This window comes from Rosa chinensis, chromosome 5 (genome assembly GCF_002994745.2).
Source record: "Rosa chinensis cultivar Old Blush chromosome 5, RchiOBHm-V2, whole genome shotgun sequence".
NCBI lineage: Eukaryota > Viridiplantae > Streptophyta > Magnoliopsida > Rosales > Rosaceae > Rosa > Rosa chinensis.
Genome location: NC_037092.1, coordinates 566634 through 587980, shown reverse-complemented (window position 1 = coordinate 587980; position 21347 = coordinate 566634). Strand labels below are relative to the sequence as shown.

The following is a 21347-nucleotide window of genomic DNA, read 5'->3' as shown; positions in this document are numbered from 1 at the left end:
TGCGGATATCTAAATATAGTTTTGTTGCGACTTCACCCAAACCACACACTTTAATCGTAGATTAGACAAATTCTTCAGATAGCGAATGTGATCTATTGTCTAGTAGTAGTTTTGTTGCGACTTCACCCAAACCACACACTGCAATTGTAGATTAGACAACTCATTCGGCCGGATAGCGCATGTGATCTATTGTCTACTAGTAGTTTTGTTGTGACTTCACCCAAACCACACACTTCAATTGTAGATTAGACAACTCCTTCGGTCACAGAGCTGGACCTGACATGAGGCTCGTGAGTTGGCCGTCTCAGGCCCAGTGTCTCATCAGGCTTAATTTTTTTTTTGGGTATTTAGAAAAATTATTAAGTAAATAAAATGTATGTTTTTTACCAAAGAGAAATTTTAAATACACAACCCTAATCACGTAATACACATATTTCAAATTAGATTTTGTAGGTAGGTTAAATGACCAAAATAGACATCTATGCATTAGAAGAAGAAAAAAATAGTCATATTTTCCTTATATTTTTCTATTTATGTATAAATAGTTAGATAAACACAACAAATTTATATACATGGCCTCCCAATTTAATACAAGAATAAAGTTAGAAACTATCTAATTTAACTTTTCCTTAAATAAATTGAAATTAGATGAGGTTAGAGACCACAATATTTAAAATTTCAAAATCAATGGCATTAAATATTTTTAAAACATATCGCTTTACTCCCATTTTTTAGTTAATTTCCTTTTTTGTTCTAAGAGTTATGAATAATCAATTTATTTTCTAATATAAAACATCACAGGTGAAAAAACTTTGTAATTATTAATTTGTTTGGTCCCTCTAATGACAACTATTTAGTTCCACCACTATAGAGAAACTACTGGTATAGTTTTGGTTGAATGTTAAACTCATAATTTTATACTTGATTAACATGGTGTTTGGTGGATGAGAGCTCAAATAACACAAAACCTATTTATATGCATCTATTTAAAGGGAACAATAATAAATTTTTATAGATTTCCCAATAACTAACACAAGTAATCAATATGATCATTTACAAAATGTCAATATACCAGAATATACTAATCATATTAAATAGTAACCTTAATATAGTCAAAAAGTAGGATATTTCATGATTTTTGAGATTAAGGGTATTTTAGATACTCTGGGTTGTGTATTTAGTAAAATATTAGAATGAGAAATTAAATGGGTAGTGTATTAAATATGGAGTGTGTATTAAGTAATTAGGGGTGTGTATTTAAAACTTCTCTTTACCAAACAATAAATTGGTTTAGTTGGCAAGTTACATCATTTCTTTTACATTACTAGGGATGACAAAAATCCCCATTGGATACTCGCCCCTAATGGGGAGAGAATTCAGGGACAAATGGGTAATGGGGATGGGGCGGGGATGGTATTGTGATCCTCATCCCCAAATCTAAGATTAGGGATGGGCGGGGATGGTATTGTGATCCCCATCCCCAAACCCGCCCCAATATATACATATATTTAACTTATATATATTTTAATTTATTTTTTATAATATAAATCACAAATATATACATTTACTACTTTACTTTAATAGCTGCAGTTTTACTTTAATGGTGTTTTGACTTTTGCACTCACTGAATTATGATTTATGAATTTAATCATATTTTAAATTTATTTGTTGTAGATTTTAATTTTAAAAAAGACAATATGAGAAATAATTATTTTATTTATTAAATTCTTATTGGGGATTTGGGGCGAGTTTGGAGGCTTAGTCCCCAATGGGGATGAGGACGGGGAATCCCCAACATATTTTTATTGGGGATTGGGGCGGAGATGGGGATGGGGATGGTATTGTGATCCCCATCCCCAACCCGCCCCATTGCCATCCCTACCCCTAGCCTATGTTCAAATCCTCTTTTAGTTGTGTATTTATTTTCTTTTTAATTTTTTTTTGTAAATTTTTTTTCTTTTTTTAATAAAAAAAGGTAGGCCCATTTTGATTTTTTGTCTCAAGCCTCAAATTCTCAAGTCCGAGCTTGCCTTCGGATAGCGCATGCCCAAACCACACACTTCAATTGTAGATTAGAGATAGCCCATGTGATCTAGTGTCTAGTAGTAGTTTTGTTGCGACTTCACCCAAACCACACACTTTAATTGTAGATTAGAAATAGCCCATGTGATCTATTGTCTGGTAGTAGTTTTGTTGCGACTTCATCTATATATCAGCTCCAGACTTAAACCAAATCACACACTTCAATTGTAGATTAGACAATTCTATAAATAGCAGGTCTAGTAGTAGTCACACACATGTGATCTATTGTCTAGTAGTATTCAGGTCTTCATCAATTCTATAAATAGCATCCGACTGTAGATTAACACATCAAGCAAATATACAAGAGTTATTACTTTTATCTTCTCTGTTTTCAAAGTCTCTGTCTTGTATTGCCGACATGTATGAATTATGAATTTATGATGATCGAAATAGGACAACGTACTACATGAAACACGAGTGTGCAATTAATTAATGAATTTGATTAATTGACATGTGCTAGATTTACGTCAATCAGTTTGATTGGAATTTGATGGTTTTCAGGTTTGATTCCATGACTGTTGCTCTGCCTTTGCATTGTTTCCTTGATTACTAATTTTAGTTTTGATTTGATATCTTCAGCCAAGACATTAACATTAATCAGGGTAATTGGTCAAGTTTTGATTGCTTTGTTGTCTTTTTTATGTTGATTAGCAAAGTTTTTCATCTTTGGGTTTTTCTGTGCCAGCCTGAAAGACTATCTAGCTGGATGTTCAGTATTACTTTAAACATCTGTGAATCCCTGAAAATTGTTAATTAGTTGAGACTAAAGCAGCTTCTTCATTTCTGAGAACCTTTTAACATTTTAGTTGAGTTTATGGACAAATAAAACAAAACATACTGCAGTTGGGTTTAGATGATATGACTTTGGAGTTGAGTTCTGAAGTCATCTCTAACTTGTATATTTTACTGCTCTTGCATATTAATGAAAACAATGTGGGTTTTGGATGATGAGATCTGCAACCGTGCTAAAGAGTGTTAGTGTTTTGCCAAATTAATCACATTTCTATTCTAGACCTCGCCATGCACAAGTTATTTGTCACTCGGGCAGATTTGTATTGAACAGTTCATACAAATCTAAAAGTAGATGTAGAAAACAGATTTCTTCACTCGTACCTTTCTCTTTAGCATCCCATACATACATCTCCGTTTTTGTTTGTGCACTCTTTTATCCTTCTCTGTGCCAGTTTAATGTCACTAGTCACTGAGCCCCGCATTGCAGCAATGCGGGAGAGAGGGATAGGTCAAAAACGACATTTCAACCCCATGAATGGCAACCTGCAATTTTGAGAAAAAATAAGGACAAAAACGACTTTTCTGCCGGCGTGATATTCTCCTTGAACAGTAGGGACATAAGAGTCTTTTCCATCCCGTCTTGTGAACAGTATAACAGTAAACCCATACTTAATATATAGTATAATTAGGATTTCAAAATTTTCTGAAACTATACCATTTGTAGGCCATAGAGCTTATAGCGGTGGATGCCCTGGTGAAAACAAATGATTATCTACAAATATCATCTCACATTTGCCACCTTGTTTGTTTCAATATGGTCATCGTGTTACTTTTCTTGTGGGACAAGGACAACATACTAGAGGGTGTACAAGGACGTCTTATATAAGAAGTGGGCGGGAGAAGAACAGAATGCGGATCGATAAAATAATTTTGCATCACTCTGACTAGACTTCATGAGCTAGCAAAGGAAAAATGAGCAAGCCTTCCCATAGAGTACTGCTTACGAAGCTTGTTTTATCCCTCAACTTTCTTTTTTGGCAGCTTGGGTCTGAACTCAAATTCCAGGCTAGAGGTTATGTAGTTCTCCCAGTACTCCCAGTACTCCCAGCTGATGAAGGTTGGTACACAGAGTGTTTATATAGGACTAGCTATTATTATTATGTCCATTTCAAAAAAAAAAAAATTATTATGTTCCGAACTTTGGATGATATTATTAGTATAATCTGAGTTGCTAGTTGATTTTTACTTTTCTACACGTTTTAGAATTTAGACGAGAACGAGCTAATTGTTTACTGAAATACATATATGCTTGGCACTTTGGCAGTGGATACTCTCACAACCGTGATACACAAGTTGGATGTAAACCCAGCGCCAGTTATAACTAATACATATTGCGGCCAGAGTAGTGTCTCCGCTATGACAATCGGTTGTACTTGTGACCGCGAGAACAAGGTTTGCCATATCACAAACATGTACGTACGTATATAGAATCCAACAACGTTGAACTACTAGGAATATTATCAATACTTTTATGATGTCAATCTACGTACATTCATTTTCTTACACTTTCCAGAAAATAAAGAATTTATGTATGTAGTTTGACTTTATTGGAGTGCTAATAGCAATTCCGCTAATTTTCATATCTTTATTTTTGACACTATTGAAGTGGTGGAATGCAGTTCCATGCATGGCATTGGTTTAACTTCAGTTATACCAGAAGAAGTGGGTAATCTTCGGAAACTGTCATTGCTGTAATCTCTCTCTCTCTCCAATAATGTTAATTGGATTCCTTGTAAATATTTGTATTTGATAATATATATATATATATATATAAGAAGTTTTTTTTTTGGGTTATTTTAAGGGAACTAACTTTTAATCACATATCGGTATCTGGAACATTCAGTTTATAGGTCTCTATGAGTAAATCATTTATGCAAATTTTTAGCAATTTAAAGTCGTTAAGTCATTCATAATCGTAATTAACCATTATAATCATGAACGGTTCATGTTGGACAGATTTGGTTCATTTATTAACTTGAACTAGTTCATTACCTCCACGAATACCAATTTAACTGAAAATTTGCACAAGCGATGTACTCAAGGAGACCTAAAAATCTAATGGTTCATCTACCAATATGAAAAAATGGATCGCCTTACTAAGGTGTGTGTGTGTGTGTGTGTGTGTGTGTGTGTGTGTGTGTGGGGGGGGGGGGGGGGGGGGGCGCCTTTCTAGTGAAGGTACTGAATCATTATAAAAAAGGATCCCGATATTAATTTGAGAAAATTTGCGACTTAAAAATTGAACGGTCAAGATGCAGATATGTAATAAAATAGTAAGTCCCACAATAGATCCCTTAATATAGCCAAAAAAAGAAATCCCTCTCTAATATATATATATATATATATATATATATATGAGTGTGTGTGTGTCAGTTTATCCCAATAAGTTTTTTTTTTTTTTGAATAATCCCAATAATGAGTTATATACATTTGATTTTCATTTGTGCTTTATATATCAACAGCGACCTATCCGACGGTAAACTTTATGGCTCCATACCAGCTGCATTAGGGAACTTGTATAATCTCCAAACCTTGTAAGTGTATATTTTAAATATTTGGGTATTTCATTTTACACTAAAATTTCATTACACCTATTAGATTAAACTCATCCATTATTATTTTTTAATATACACCCAAATCTGTTGATTAAGTTGATTACAAAAATAATTTTTCATTAACTGACTTAGAAAATAAAACATGTTTTTGTCAAAAATTATTGAATATGCCACAAGTTCTAAACAAATACACTTGATGAACTAGATCGTTGATTGAAGCTCTCGTAATGAATACCTAGATCGAGGTTTATATCTGATTTTTTCTATTTTATGGTATAATTTTTCTATATAAAAGGTATGTTATCTTTTTCATATAAACACTTAAATGGATAGCAAACATAGGTTAATAACATATTATACATTTACTCTACTTGTAAGGTATGTATGCTATTTCCAATTACAACCTAAAAGTTTTATCTTAAAAAGGTACCTGATTATTAGAAGGGTGGTTCTTGGACCTCCATCTTTTTTTGAATTGTCATTAGATTTTGTTAACTCATATGAAATGACAGATAACGACAATGAAAGAAAAAAAAAATACTCTTCTTACCTACCCCATTGCTATAAACCAATTAAGGAAGGGAAAAAAGGAATTAAAATTAATTACATGACCCCTCTTTTGATACAAAAGTAAATTAAAAACAATCTAATTTGGAATTTCCTTCAACTAAATTTATTGAATATTTTGGTGTCATTATCATTAGTTAAGATCCAAGATCAACTCTTTTTAATTAGATTTCATCAATATATATTATATATTTGAGAACCAAAGTCTTTTTTTTTAGAATTGTAACTCCCCAAACTACACCTCATCAGCTTAAGCACGTCACAATGCCGCATGTTTCTAAGACATAAACCGAATGTTCAGTTTATATCCTAAAAACCCGCAAGACATTTTTTATTTAAATAACTTTTTGTAAAATGCGTAGCGGAAACGTCGAAATACTTTTTGAGGTGAAAACTTTTAAAATCATTTATCGAACTAGTCCGTCTAAAGCGATTCTGATTCATCACTAAAATATCAAGACTTGGCACATTTCAATACAAGAAGAAGTAAGGACTATTTAAACTTCAGAATAATGACTTTCACGATATGAGGTTCAAGACTCGACACATAACCTGATTTCCGTTACTACTGTTCATTAGAATCCGCACACTCAGATCCGTCCGCTACAATCCTGTCACCATTGCTTAGTACTGCATCTACACTGTTGTAGGGGTGAGTTTTCATCCTTGCTGCTCATTGGGAAACATCTCTACCAGGTTTGAAAACAATATAGGATTGCTTTGTGGCCATGGTATAAAAACATACTCACACCCATGTTATTTAAAGAACGACAAACTTTATAATATTTTCTAACTTGAAAATCGATGCATGTTGCTTAAATATATACGGAACCAAGTCCAAATAATACCTAATGGCCGGTTCTGTAGATCCACTACACGACCTTACTTCAAATCAACTTATAACCAGGTAAGCGTAGTGAGAGTGTCCACTACCTAGCTACACACACGAAATCAGGTTGTCATTGCGATCACGCACCGTCCGACCGGTGTAGCTAACCCTCCAGAGGTAAAGGGGATTGAACCTAAGGAAGTCATTGCCACCTTTCGCACTCAAGCCATCACATCTCTAACGGTTTGGTTAGTACACATTGTATTTTAACATAACCAAACCATATAGACTTAACATACATCATTTTATAGAAAGTGTAATATAATAAAACCGCTAATCGAATAGAGTCCTGAATTCCAATGTTTTTCTTCACGTAGTCTGAGAGTTACAAACCTACCGTTCCTCGAATAACTGGAGTCTTAAATTCCGACATAAGTAATATTAATAATTTCCTTTAGAAAATACAGACGCAAATCTCGGCGATTTGGTCGTCCTACCAATTTTCCTAGTTTGACCAAGATTTGACCAATTTTGACCATATTAAAATAATTCGAATATCATGGTAACTCCATTTCATAATAGGTGCACACAAAACTACTGAGGGCACCGAGTACATAAATTCTCTTTCTTTCCTTATCATTACTTCATTTTCTTTTCCAACACTTATTATCTTGGTTTAATTCTTAACCCATGCCACCATTCCGAATCTATGCTCACATTCGGATATGTATCAACAAACAATCACGACCAGATTCATGCTTTAAGCCCATTTCATATTTCAAGGTGTAATGCAACAATCACGCCACGTAGGTAGACTCAAGCCACATTCACATGGGAACCAAAATTCAAGCCTAGTAGTCTAATCCTAACATGGGTAGACCCAAGCCACATTCACACACTTGGGGCTTACAAGAATAGGTGTGGTGTGGAAGGTTACGGAAAAATATGAACCCATCGTTAGTTTTAGACACTGGTAATTTTAGACTTGGGAACCAAAATTCAAGCCTAGTAGTCTAATCCTAACATGGGGAAGTGAAGAAGAGAGAGAGCCAAAATCCTTTAGAACCAAACAAAACAGTAAATGCTAAACATAGGATTCTTGATCCCAGCCGCATAACATAATCTCATAGAGGAACATAATCCCAGCAGCACAGTAAAATTCTGGGATTGCAATCTTACAAGCAGATTTAAGCAGCAGGAATCTTGCAATAGTAATCCCAGATTTCGCGATAGAAATCCTAGATAGCAATCCCAGCAGCTGATCTTAGGGATTAGGATCACAACCATACGCCAAAGGTAGCAAGGGGAATGAGACATCATGGCTCAACTGCTATAAATTCAAAGTTGTTGCTGCTACAAAGGGGGCATTCAAAAACAACCCCAAAAACCCATGCATATGCAAAGCAATCCCAATCAATTCCCCAATACTTATCCCAAAGATCTAGATCCAACCTAGAAACACATATACAAACCAAGAAGCAAACCAAGCAATTCCCCTAAACATCTATCCTAAAAACCCATTTTCAATCCAAAACCTCATCAACCACAATCTGAAACCAATCTTTCATGGCTGCTGCAAATCTCTCATCTTCACTACAAATCATGCTTTTCTAGCTTCCACGCCACATGCATCTTGCCAAGCCTCTTTTGAAATGATCGATTCACGAAAAATACTTAGGTGGGGGTTTCCCCACCACGTGGCCTTACGGCCATCCAATCAGAAGCAAGCAAATTTTCCATCTTTTTCGAAACTGCCCCTACTCCCTAAAGTGCAATACCCAAAACACCCCCCTACTAGGCAGTGATTGATACTCCCCACCACGTGTCCCGTGCTGGTGCCCTACGCAAGATTCTCTCTCGATTCACTGCCGTGAATATACAAGGAGCTGTTAGACGAACACAACAACATTCTTCTTGGCACTAATTGTCCTTCGAAGTTTGCTGGGCCTAGTCTTGGCTTACTCAGACGAAGGGGCAAAGTTTTGGGTCCTTACTCATGAATATCCACTGCCCATACAACTCCGATCAACAGTGCCCCTACACATTTCATAATAGGTGCACGCAAAACTGTGCACCGAGTACATAAATTCTCTTTCCTTCCTTATCATTACTTCATTTTCTTTCCCAACACTTACTATCTTGGTTTAATTCTTAACCTATGCCACCATTCCGAATCTATGCTCACATTCGGATATGTATCAACAAACAATCACGACCAGATTTTGAAACATTTCACCACACCAGACAAAAAAGTTCAAATCTGTGTTTAGAGTCCCAACATACATAACAATCAATATAAGTACAACATTCTCACTGTAAATCCATGTGAAATCCATCATATTATCGCAACAACAACCACAATGCAACATCCCACTCTGGACAGACAATCAACAAAGCATACTTCGCGTCTGGTTTCACAATTTACCTTCGCTAACGAGAGAAAAGCCAAGCCTCAATTCCCATTCCAGTTCTCGACACTTCCACCAAGAACTCGACGAAGTCTAATATCACCCAAATTCGCAACTCCTGGAAATTTCACCATAACCGAACATTAACGTATAATTCACAACGAAAATTAAGAGGAGAAATAAACCAAGACAGCCACTACAAACGGTGGTACAGCGGTGGCGGAATATACCTAACTCGCCATTTCAGCCTTCTCAATGAATCGAGCCCGACCCAGTAACAATTTTTTTTCCAAGACGTCGGAAACGACCCAAAGAAACCGGAAGAGCCTTCGTGCACAGTTACTCCGCCGGTACCCGAAAACCACCAAAATGTCAATTCATCAAAACGCAATCAAAATCGGAAACCAATTATACCCAGATGTAGAGCTCGACGAGAGAACCGATTTCATACCTCATGCATCGCCGGAAAACGCGTCGGAACCGCCGGAAGAATCGAACCTTCCGGGCTTCGATTCTCTCTCCTCGATGATCCGTGACCACAGGTGGAACGATGACGACGAGACGCGTCGAACGTGACCGGTGCGCCACCGTATCATCGCCGGACATCGGAAAACCGTAGCAGGTCGCCGTCGCGGGTCGTCCGGGCTCGAGAACGGGTCGTGGTCTCTGATCGTTTCTAGAACGATCTAGCGCGTCCATCAGATTCTTACTTTCCCTTAAATGATTTCGGACGGTTCAGATGAGTGGTGAATAATTCAACGGTCCAGGTCGCATCAACACATTTTCTATTAGGGATAATGACCATTTACATAATTTTAGGATAAAAATTGTCCACTTACCCAAACACTCTAAGTGATCATTTCCCTAATACCCTATTAATTTTTTTAATTCATTTTTATTTATTTTTGGGACATTTTTGCCCTCTCCTTATTTGTCACTTAGAGAGAGAAGTCATTGGAGACTTTGCCGGACTCCAATAATCAGTGGCCGGCCGCGGCCTCCGATGATTGGACTCTAGCGACCGGTGACTGGAATCCTGCACCGGTGATTGGAGTCAGGCAACCGGCGTCCGATTTTATTGCCCCTAATACCCAATAATCATATTATTGCCCCCCAATAAACATTTTATTGCTCCCCAATAATCATATTATTGTCTATCAGTAAACATATTATTACCTGCCAATAATCATATTATTGACCTCCAATAAACATTTTATTGCCCTCCAATAAACATATTAATATGTCCCACAATAATCATATTATGGTCCCCCAATAATCATATTATTGTCCCCTAATAATCATATTATTGCAAAACTTTATACCTATAGTTGTATAGCAAAACTAACATAGTTGTATAGAATGTTAACAGTTTAGATTTAATACTCATTTTAATCTATTGAGGACCAGTAATTGATCCAAAAAAGAAATGGAAACAAAGTCCTAATCTCCCACACCACTCCCAAGCCCACAACCCGGGCAGGAAGAAGGAAAAACAAAACCAGATCAGAGGAGCCTTCTCTCTCGCAACCATGTCAAAAAGTCTTCCACCAATGGCTTCACCATCATCTCATACACCTAGCCGATCCGCATCTGTACTAGTGGTTTTGCTTTACATTCTGTGTACAGTGGGTCACTGGTTCGATTGCATTGGCATCCCCATCATCATCATATCATCTCATACACCTCCTCCTATCAACAATCACACAAATTAAGAAATGAAGATGACCTCCATTAGCAAAAACTACTAAAACTGAAATCAAACTCCGAAACCAAAAATTTTGAAGTCGAAGAAGCAAAACCTGAGAAGAATCGGAGGATAAGACGTGCGAGAAGCCATCGTAGACCTCAGACTTGAGCCGGTTAGGTTCCTGCAAGGCTAGTGGCAGCGTCACCGTCACTGAGCGAGCACTATTCACCTTGAGACAGACCTCAGTGTTAGGGATTTTCTTCTTCTTCGATCTGTTCCCTCGCCGCATTCTTAGGGTTTTGCGGCCAAACGTTTTTGGATATGGCCTTTGAATCTCAGGCGAAGCCTTGCCCGACGGCCTTAGTAGAGGTCGAATTCGGAGGAGGACTGAGATTCTCGGGGTCAGGTTTCCAACTTGATACTTCCATGTAGAGAATTCTTCGGTCGGGAAAGGGACTTCCGGCACATTACAAGATCAGACTCCGGCGGCTGCGTTGCTGGAGTAGTTTGGGGCCTCACTCTCCAGTGAGGGTTGCACCGGATGGTGACCGTGTTTAGACACTACTGCAGGATTGTAGGCTCCTCCATAATTTGTTTGGCGTCGATCAGTGTTGCCACTGAGTGAGAGAGAGAGAGAGAGAGAGAGAGAGAGAGAGAGAGAGAGAGAGAGAGAGAGAGAGAGAGTAGACGTGGAGATAGGTGAGAGAGAAAGGAGAGAGAGTGTGCCGGTAGTGTGGAGAGAGAGAGGAAATAGTGGCATATATACAGTTTCTTAATCATATGAAGGGCAAAACTGTCAATAGCTGTTAGATGGGTAAATGGGAGTAAAAAACTCTTAGTGGAGTAAGTGGACAATTTTTAAACTGAAATTTGGTAAGTGGTCACGACCCCTTCTATTATCTATAATGAATTTCCATAATTTCCAAACTTCGGAAATTCATAATAAATAGTTCGGGTGTCCGAAAAATTCTCCAAAAATTCTCACGGACTCATCACATCGCAAACTTTATTATAGAGTCCAAATTCTAAAAGTTTCACCTTTTTAAAAAATTTCGATAATTATTCTCGAGGACCATAATAATGACCAAGATCGTAAAATTTATTCCTAACGATTTCACCTTATCTCGATAATTCTTCCGGGGCTCACAAGAACCATTCATATTGCAAAAAAAAAAAAATCTATGATTTGGATTAACAATGCAAAAAATCATTCCATCACTGGATGAAAGTATGCCAAAAATGTAGGCAACTCCCTTACAAAATTCTCTGGTTGAATTGATATAGATAAAAAAAGAACAAATATTGTTGTATATACATATTTAATTGTTCATGGGTGTTTTGGTAAAATTAAAGGAGGTGTACTTAGCTATTTAAGTATTTTAAAAAGTGAATTTGAGGTTTAATAAGTAGTAGATGTCTGAATATCAAATTTGGATGTCAAACTATAACCACCCTTATTAGAGTACTTTTTTGACAAATTATTTCAGGTATGTATCTAATATATAGGAGGTTTGCCTTTTGTTTCTATATGTTCGATTACAGCCTAAATGTTGATAGTTTTTGTATAACATCTATGTATTGAAATTTATTATTATTTTTTTATCATACCTCTTTGTTAGAGTTTTCTATTATATTATACCTATAATTGTCTAAACAAAAGTATTATACCTATGATTTTAGTATATATCATTGTGTGTCGACCTCTATTAAACTTGAACATTTCTATTTTATTTTTTTTTATCGAGATCACACGGTTCTTTAAAGGCTTCCTAGGCCCAGAGACTAATCCGTGTCGGGGATCATGTTAGAATACTTCCTTAAACTTGAACATTTATATTATTTAAGCCTACCTACATATACATATTTAATAGGTACATTAGACGTGTTTCCGAAATCGATTCATTATTATATATTTGTCCATGTATTTGTTTGTTGTGAGAAAAGGGAGAATGAGATGAGGATGATGATTTGAACTTGTTTCCCTATTGGTCTGATCCCCGATATGATGGCGATTGGTGAAACTATGTATTAGCTCTATCAAACAGTCCCCATAATTAAAATAAAACATTAGACATGTATTATTTGAGAGAAAGTTAAAGGCTAATTAGACATATATGAATTTGATTATAGGCATACAGTCTATATGGGAAGATTTATTAATGTGATGTTGGTGTAAATTAAAAGAAAAGTATGTGTGGATTTTCTCTAATAGAAGGTTTAATTTTTGGATTTATATCTTCTTTTTTTTTTAAATGGGGTACTTTATAGATGAATCTAAGTAATTTTCTCTAGCTTTAAAAAATGGAAAAATTTGTTATTGGTGAAAATTGAGGAATGTTAAATGGGGTTTCTGCATGTTTAGGGATCTATCAAGTAATCAACTGACTGGCTCAATACCGGACTTGGGGGGATTGCAAAATCTTCAGTCTCTGTAAGTCTCTCAAGATAAAATAAATTAATTTTTGGGTTTATATCTAAATAATTTTCTCTAGCTCTAAGAAATGGAAAAATTTGTTTTTGGTGAAAATTGAGGTAGATAGAAGATGTTGAATGGGTTTTCTGCATGTTCAGGGATCTATCAAGTAATCAACTGACTGGCTCCATACCGGACTTCGGGAGATTGCAAAACCTTTCGAAGCTGTAAGTCTCTCAAGTAATCCAACCTTACTTGGTGTGAACTGTGTGATGATGTACATTAACATTTTGAATCATTTGCCCACCATAGAGATCTACACGACAACTTTCTGGAAGGCACTATACCACCAACCTTGGGTTCACTGGTGAATCTTCGGGAACTGTGAGTACATGACCTCATGTCTTTTCTTTGAATTACTGCTATCTCCTAATTTGTCTGGGATTAATTTGCAGGTATCTCTACTGTAATAGGTTATTAGGCTCAATTCCTGATGAATTGGGAAATCTCGTCAATCTTACTCAGTTGTTCGTTCTCTGCTCCTCTGCTGACCACCTTAAATAATATACTATATTATGCACACACACAATAATAGTCTTTGGACAATCGTCCTCACAAGTCTTTTTCATTTTTTTCAAGGGATATTTCTGAGAACCGGCTCACTGGTCCGCTTCCCAATACACTTGGAAATTTGAGGAATCTCAGCGGCTTGTAAGTTTTTATTCCCCCCTTCTTTCCCTCATAAACAGCTCCTTGTGCGAAAAGTTCATGAGCTGGAACAAAAGAAATTGAAAGTGACAAAATGGGATTGTCTTTGTTGTTGCAGCTGGGCCACATCCAATAACTTGAATGATAAATTTCCGGACACTTACGGGAAACTTACAAGTCTAAAAGAGTTGTAGGTGTTTCCTGTTTTAAGTTTATTAAGATGCTCCAAGTCTCCAAGTCTCTTCAATTTCTACAAGTTATCTGGTTGGCATTTCTTACGAGTAATTAAGAGTCTGTTTTCTCAATGTAGTTCAATATCCGGGAATTATATCTCTGGTCTATTACCTGTTGACATCATAAAGAGCTGGACTGATATCACAAGTCTGTAAGTTACTTATGTAGTCGACTTATAGGATGCTTCGAGTTTACGTCTTTTCTTGCATCGAGTTATCAACAAATGTCAAATGTATGAATCATACATCCATTTAGTCTCTTATCGATTATTGTTCACAGGTCACTCATGGGAAACAATTTTAAAGGAAATTTGACTAAAGAAGTATTCAATTTGCCAAACCTTCAGCATCTGTAAGTGTAGTCTCAAGTCCCAAGATCATCCTCCCTCTCTTCACTTGATTTATGTTTCTTTATCTGAATACTTTTCACTTAACAATGTAGACAGAAAACAGACATATTATTTGCTTCTGCATGGTGCTAAGTTCCTGTATTTGATTCTTAAGGTAATGGTTTCTCTGCAGGCGGATAAGTGACCTGGAAAATGCTACATTTGAGTTACCATCAGACATTACAAACACCAAATATATTTCTTTGTGAGTGATTTGCTGTATTCAATTAAACTTGGAAACATAAAAGTTACGGCCTCTTAAACTCTTAGACAATCATGTACCTATAGTCTAACATTTTCTTGACTCTTCATATGGTCTCTGCAGGATACTGAGGAACTGCTCAATCAATGGTTCCATCCCCAAATACATTGGTGATCAAATGACATCTCTAAAGTACCTGTAATTTCACTTTGCTTCATCTGTTTCTTTCTTTTCCCTTCCTTTAGTTGTCCTGTTAAGGATCAATACTAAGCACAGCAGATCTATTCCATTGAAAGAACATTAAATCATCTAGCTTGAACCACAACCAGTGTCTGTTATCACCTAAAAGTACCTTCTAAACTGCCTTAAAATGGCAGATTCTGTTAGCTCCGACTGTAGCAATATGTGACACTACCATCTAGAACAGCAAACACATGTATATCTTTAGTGGTAGTTGCTACATAGAACTAATTTCCACGTTATACTTCAGCAGTGATTTCTAAAAACATCAACCATGTAACAGAAATTAGTGGCAAAGGAGCCCAGTAATTATGACATGACCCCAGCCATTTCATAATTTTGGGGACATAATACACATACATTGAGACGGGGAAAAATATACTTAAAGGTATAGAATTATTTACAATTAACAATGTTAGGATTGACACTCCCTGAGTTCTCAGAATGCATATGGCATATATGAATAATTCAGAAACATGTTAAACTATTAGTTGCCGCAAGGTAATATCTACGGTTATGCAGGCAATTTAAGTGTTTTAACTTTTAAGTAATGTCTTGTATGTTTACTATCCTGCTTACTTATGATTGTCTGTCCTTTTAGCTTAACAATATATTCAATCTCATTATATGAAACTTATGTATAAGACCATTAATTGCTGATCAAATATCTAAACCTTGATGACGCTCCATTTTTTTGTATTGCAGAGACTTGAGTTTCAACAGCTTAACTGGTGGACTTCCAGAGTATATGAAATCAGATTTACTTTACATGTAAGTGAATACGATCTTAGATCCCATGAATTTAGTTGCAAGCCTGACTTGTTATTACATATTCATCTATGGTCATTATGTTGTTCAGGTCTTTTTCCACAAATATGCTTCAAGGGATGATACCTACTTGGATCCTTCTGGCAGTCCAAACTAGGTTTTATGCTTTCATATTCTAACCTCTGAAACAATAACATACTCACATCCTCTACTTTTCATGATTGTTTTCATCTTAAGCTTAATATAGTTGCATTCTATATATTCCTCTACAAATTTGACTGTGTTTATGTTTTTACTCTTTTTAGAGATCTATCATTCAATAATTTGTCTGCACCGGACTCTGGAGTACCAATAAACCAAAATCTGTGAGCATTGGCAACTATTTTATCCCTTTTAGTTAAATTTTTTATTTGTATTTTTGTTTGTACATGAAATGTTTTAAGGAGTGTTTAATCTTATTTTCAGGAACTTGTTTGCTTGCTGCCCCAACTCCACAGCCACTGAAATGTATGTATTCTTTTTGGTCTGTTCAGTTTGGCAAAAAAATAAAAAAATGATAAGCTCCGAGCTATTTCTAATATACTTGTAATTACTCTTAGGAGGGATCCATTAGAAATGATGAATACATACTGTCTGGAAAAGGAACAAAAATGTAAGTTATTCTTCAGAATTGCCATTCTACCCACTTGATTTGAATTAGGGAACTGACTGTGATCTTTGGAATGAGCAAAGTTACTTAAATCATTCTCATAAATGAACACTACAGAATCATCACCAAAAAAAAGTATATTTACAGATGCAAGTACACAAAGAATAATGAAATCTCAAGATATCAAAAAGAATTTCTCAACACTATGTTATATGAGCCATTAGCCATTCTATTATATTTGATCTTTTTAGAAATTAGTCTTGTCTACTGTAGAGATGAAACTCAACTATGTTCTTCCAAATTAGTACTTGCTAGACCTATGGAAAATGTTATATGAGCCATTAGCCATTTTATTATATATTGATCTTTTTAGAAATTAGACTTGTCTACTATAGAGATGAAACTCAACTATGTTTTTCCAAATGAGTACTTGCTAGACCTGTGGAAACTTTAGTACAAATAAATATGCATGCGCATATATGGAACTTGATAGAGGCCGGACAGTATCAAGTTTCTTTCGTCTATTCATACAGTTTTGTCATTAAAACAAATTGAAAAGAAAAAAGACCTTAAAGTAAAACAGAAATGCTCACAATTGATCTAGCTAGCCTTAGAGTTTTTTCCTTATTCATTAAAACCATAAAGAAAAGTTCCTCGGTAAAATTTGGTATGATTAATGTTTGGCATAGTACTAAGAATGATCGATATGCATCAAGTTAATTTTTCTAGATTAATGTTTTTCAAAGGCAGCTTTCAAGGAAGGCCTGGTGTCCTTGCTTTCATGCTCATGGTTTGCTTAGTTTATCTGATCTATGCTCGTCTTCTTTTGGAGTGAATGCTAGCTTAAGCATACAAACAAATCTTCAAATTTTATGAGTCCAAAGCAGGACATTTAGCCTTGATGGTTCACAATGATGTTTCCTGCAGACCATTCTTTGTTTATTAACTGTGGTGGTGGAGAAACAACTGTTAATGGAGTTACTTATGAGCAAGATAATGCCACAGCACCCTCCTTCACAAGTCCAAATAAAAACTGGGCTTATAGCTTTGGAGGTTCTTGGGAAGGAAATGCAAGTTCTAGTGATTACACGAAGAACATGACATGTGGAGTTTCTGTTGCTGATGCACCTTTGTATGATAGAGCTCGTCTTTCCCCTGTATCTCTCAAGTACTATGCTTTCTGTCTACGTGAAGGCAAATACAATGTGACGCTCAAGTTTGCTGAAATTGTATACACTGAAGATACAGACTATACCAGTTTGAGGAAGCGTGCATTCGACATTTATATTCAGGTAACAATTTTATTTTTCTTTTGTCATCACCTTCATTATAATTTACCTGTGGCCGGACATTTTGTAAATAAGGAATTAAATTCCCATTGCAGGATGACAAAATTAAAGTGCTAAATGATTTCCACATTAGAGAGCTGGCAGGAGGTCCAGATAAACCAATTACCAAAAGTTTTACAGCTGTGGTAAATAAATATAATACTCTATTGAAGATCCACATGTACTGGGATGGCAAGGGGTCTACTGACTTGGGTTATGGAGCTGCTGCTTTTAATGGACCTCTAATATCTGCTATTTCCGTGTCTCCTGGTAATAAGGTTTTTCTTCACGTTTTATGGTTTTTTGCTCTAAGTTCATCCAGGATATATTAACTGCTATGTGGTGTAACATTTTATTTCTGTCACTTACTCTCATCCCATCGGTTTCAGAATTCAAAATTCATGATGAGAAACTACGTCCCTTACATATGGCACTGATCGGGATAGGTTCAACCATTATTGCTGTGCTGCTTTTATTGGCTTTTGCCTGGTTGGGCTGGTTCAGAAGCAGAAACTCACCCAGTGAGTCTATATCTAAGCTACATTTAATAATACACTGCATTACCAAAACCAGCTTTAGTATACAGGACCAGGAGAATACATCTATCCTTTTAAGTTTTCTGATTAGCATATCTCCTTGACGTTTGGTTCGAACAGAAATAAAAGTAGGTGAAGAAAAAAAAGGGGAAGGGACTCAAGACAAGCATGTAACCCTCAAAGAATTAATAGATGCTACTGGAAAGTTTAGCGACAAAAAGATAATTGGCAGTGGCAGTCTTGGGAAAGTTTATGAGGTAAAACTTTTAAATCTTTTCATATTATAGAACTTCGGTAGAAGTTTGAGTTTTTCTGTCTATTTTATTTCTTCAGTTATGAACATTATTGTATTGTGTTGATGCAGGCCCAACTACTAGGTCTTATTAAAACTACTGTAGCTGTGAAGAGACTTTCCTCTCATTTTAAAGAAAATATCCAAAAATTGAAAAAGGAAATCAAATGGTTATATGAATTGGAGCATGAAAATCTCATTAAATTGTTCGATTATCATATTGAGAAAGACCTCCAACTTCTTGTTTATGAATACATGGAAAACAGATCCCTGGAAGATGCCTTGACCGGTAATGTATTTACTTCTTGTTCTAGCTTACAGTAGTTATAATTATCTTACTAATTATACTATGGCGTGAACCTTGTCATTTGTAATGGCTCTCTTTCTTTTTTCTAAATATACAAGTCAAATTTGGACTCCCAAAAGAAGTCAACTAAAGCCTTTGCTGTACAAGTGCCAAACTGAATTTTTAATTTCTGTGTCATGCTACCACATAGTTTGCAAAAATCTTGTTAAAATTTCATGGTTACTAATATGTTCTTTTAACAGCTAGATGGCGATTTATCTTACACATGCATTCTAAACCATGAGAAACAATACAACATTAATCTGACGAATTTGCGTGTGATTGCAGTTGACTCAAATACCAGATCATTGAAATTTACTTGGGATACTAGATTCAAGATTTGCTTGGGAATAGCAAGGGGTTTGGAGTATCTACACAATCATCGTAAACTAAATATCGCTCATCTGAACATTAAAGCTGTTAATATTCTTCTTGATGGAGATCTTGAGCCAAAGATATCAGATTTTGGATTGGTACATCTTTATGTTGAGGAGGATCAATTTAAGGTCATCAAAAGAGAAGTTGCACAGTAAGTATACACCCTGGCCTGCAGAAAAGAGAGAGCTTTTATCAACAGTGTTTTTTTGCAAAAAGATTATATGTGAGCAGCTCCACATACATTATGCTTACAGATATTATGTATTATTGCTGCAGAGGATATACGGCACCAGAGTATTTTCAAGGAAATTTGACGATTAAAGCTGATGTTTACAGCTTTGGGGTGATCCTACTTGAAATTGTTTCTTGGAAAAAAAATGTGATCAAATCACACAATGGAACTGAGTTTCTTGTGGACACGGTAAGCAAACTTGACAGTGTCCTGCTTTTTTGGCTTTTTATGTGTCCTTAACTTTATACAATCCACATCTCTTATGATCAAGGATGACTCTTTAGTGTCAGAAAACAAATGGCAGATCTGTGCTTGACAAGATGATTACTTCTTCTAGATAGCTCAATAGCTGATTATGTATATTATTTCATACATATATGTGCAGGCTAATGAAAAACATGAACAAGGAAATCTCGAGGACATGATTGATAAGAATTTGGAAACTTGCGATACACAACAAGCCCTGACCGTCTTGAAATTAGCAGTGAAGTGCACCAGTATAGCCCCTAGTGTGAGGCCTTCAATGTCTGACGTTGTGAGTGTTCTGCTAAATAAAAAGACGATTGGCGAGCTTTTTAGATCTGGTGCCCCTAATGTTGGGGAAAAGATCAAGGGCAGTGGGGGCGCCACTTCTATGGACCTTACCTCTATACCATCAACTTCATCTCCTTCTACCAACACCAAAGATGAATAGGAAAGTATTTCTGCAGATATTCCTATGAAATCCTGAGGCAAATTTCCGGGCACTAGTTATGGTTCAGCTAGCAATTGCTAATTAAGTTTGACAGTGACCTATGCACCAGCTGGCTTGCTTTATATCTGTTGTTTTTGTTGTAGCTAGTTGTTATCTCTGTTGCTGTTGTTCTTTTTCTTGAACTTAATTCATTGAAGATTCCTGTTTTCCGCCACGAATATATGTATGGGTGAGATTAGTTAATTGATCGACTTCAGAAGCTCTCGATCATAATTGAGATTGTATGAATGAGAGATATGCAAGTCTGAAGCTAGCTAATATATAGTGCTAACACTCCGTAGAGTCCATGAAATGAAGATGCATGCATGCCAGTAATAAAATGGTGCCAACTCGATCAACCAGCACTGTTCTCAGATTTTACTGGCGAATCCAACAGGCTAGGAATGCCAATATACATCTGTTTGATCTTGGTGTGCCTGACTCATCCATCTGGTGCATATATTACATATGCCATGGATCATCACTAACTGCAGCCCTGAGCTTCTTTACGGCTCCATGTCTCGGAGAAACAAATAAAAGGGAATCCTTTCAATTTGTTCCGACCTAGCATAATAAGCTCATTGGCTGCATCAAGAAACCGATGAGGATTGTGCCTAGGCTATCTTCGGCCCTTTGCTTTTCTTGGCCGAGGAACATTGCTCAAACAAACAAAGCATGTAGGATCGATCAAAGCATAAAATGAGGCAACCTTAGATTAGTTACTTCTTTTTTACATTTTTACTTACTACGTATGAGTCATAGTAGCTAGTATACTCGCAAAATCCAAAATACAAAAGAAGCTAGAAAATCTCATAGAATATACAATTTGTCCCTAAAAAAACATAAAAAATATAGTCACGGACTCCATAACAATTTGTCCCTTTGGAGCCCTTACATAATTTATCATTCCAAAAATCATCACTATCTTGTCTCTTGGGTCAACTTATAAATAAAACCATGGGCAAAAATCACAGTATTTG

At 36.0% G+C, this 21347-nt stretch overlaps 1 protein-coding gene and 1 non-coding gene across 8 annotated transcripts; both read left to right on the top strand.

Moving 5' to 3' along the window:
* Nucleotides 1-3604: 3604 nt before the first annotated feature.
* Nucleotides 3605-20625, top strand: LOC112166589 (probable LRR receptor-like serine/threonine-protein kinase At1g53420). 7 transcript variants are annotated; one of them, XM_040506588.1, is made up of 27 exons: nucleotides 3605-3931; nucleotides 4139-4266; nucleotides 4494-4540; nucleotides 5337-5408; nucleotides 13283-13351; nucleotides 13492-13560; nucleotides 13646-13717; nucleotides 13789-13860; nucleotides 13973-14044; nucleotides 14160-14231; nucleotides 14352-14426; nucleotides 14555-14626; nucleotides 14797-14868; nucleotides 14989-15063; nucleotides 15811-15876; nucleotides 15965-16030; nucleotides 16179-16238; nucleotides 16339-16380; nucleotides 16473-16525; nucleotides 17450-17814; nucleotides 17907-18120; nucleotides 18240-18371; nucleotides 18507-18643; nucleotides 18751-18967; nucleotides 19313-19553; nucleotides 19679-19823; nucleotides 20020-20625. In XM_040506588.1, exons 1-27 carry the CDS (start codon nucleotides 3787-3789, stop codon nucleotides 20326-20328), a joined length of 3159 nt encoding a protein of 1052 aa, XP_040362522.1. In that variant the 5' UTR covers nucleotides 3605-3786; the 3' UTR covers nucleotides 20329-20625. The 7 variants fall into 7 exon arrangements, with proteins under 7 accessions (XP_040362522.1, XP_040362520.1, XP_040362521.1 ...); XM_040506586.1 differs by having other exon boundaries at nucleotides 4139-4286; nucleotides 4481-4540; XM_040506587.1 differs by having other exon boundaries at nucleotides 4139-4290.
* Nucleotides 12873-12968, top strand: LOC112168549. The gene has a single exon (XR_002924310.1). It is a non-coding gene; the product is annotated as a small nucleolar RNA Z102/R77 (small nucleolar RNA).
* Nucleotides 20626-21347: the final 722 nt, after the last annotated feature.

Bases quoted from the DNA above. Each gene is read 5' to 3' on its own strand.
- LOC112166589 (XM_024303469.2), top strand. From the start codon at position 3,787: ATGAGCAAGCCTTCCCATAGAGTACTGCTTACGAAGCTTGTTTTATCC. The intron at 4,287-4,493 runs GTACGTACGTAT...GGTGGAATGCAG, and splicing joins GTTTGCCATATCACAAACAT to TTCCATGCATGGCATTGGTT. The intron at 13,718-13,788 runs GTGAGTACATGA...ATTAATTTGCAG, and splicing joins CTGGTGAATCTTCGGGAACT to GTATCTCTACTGTAATAGGT.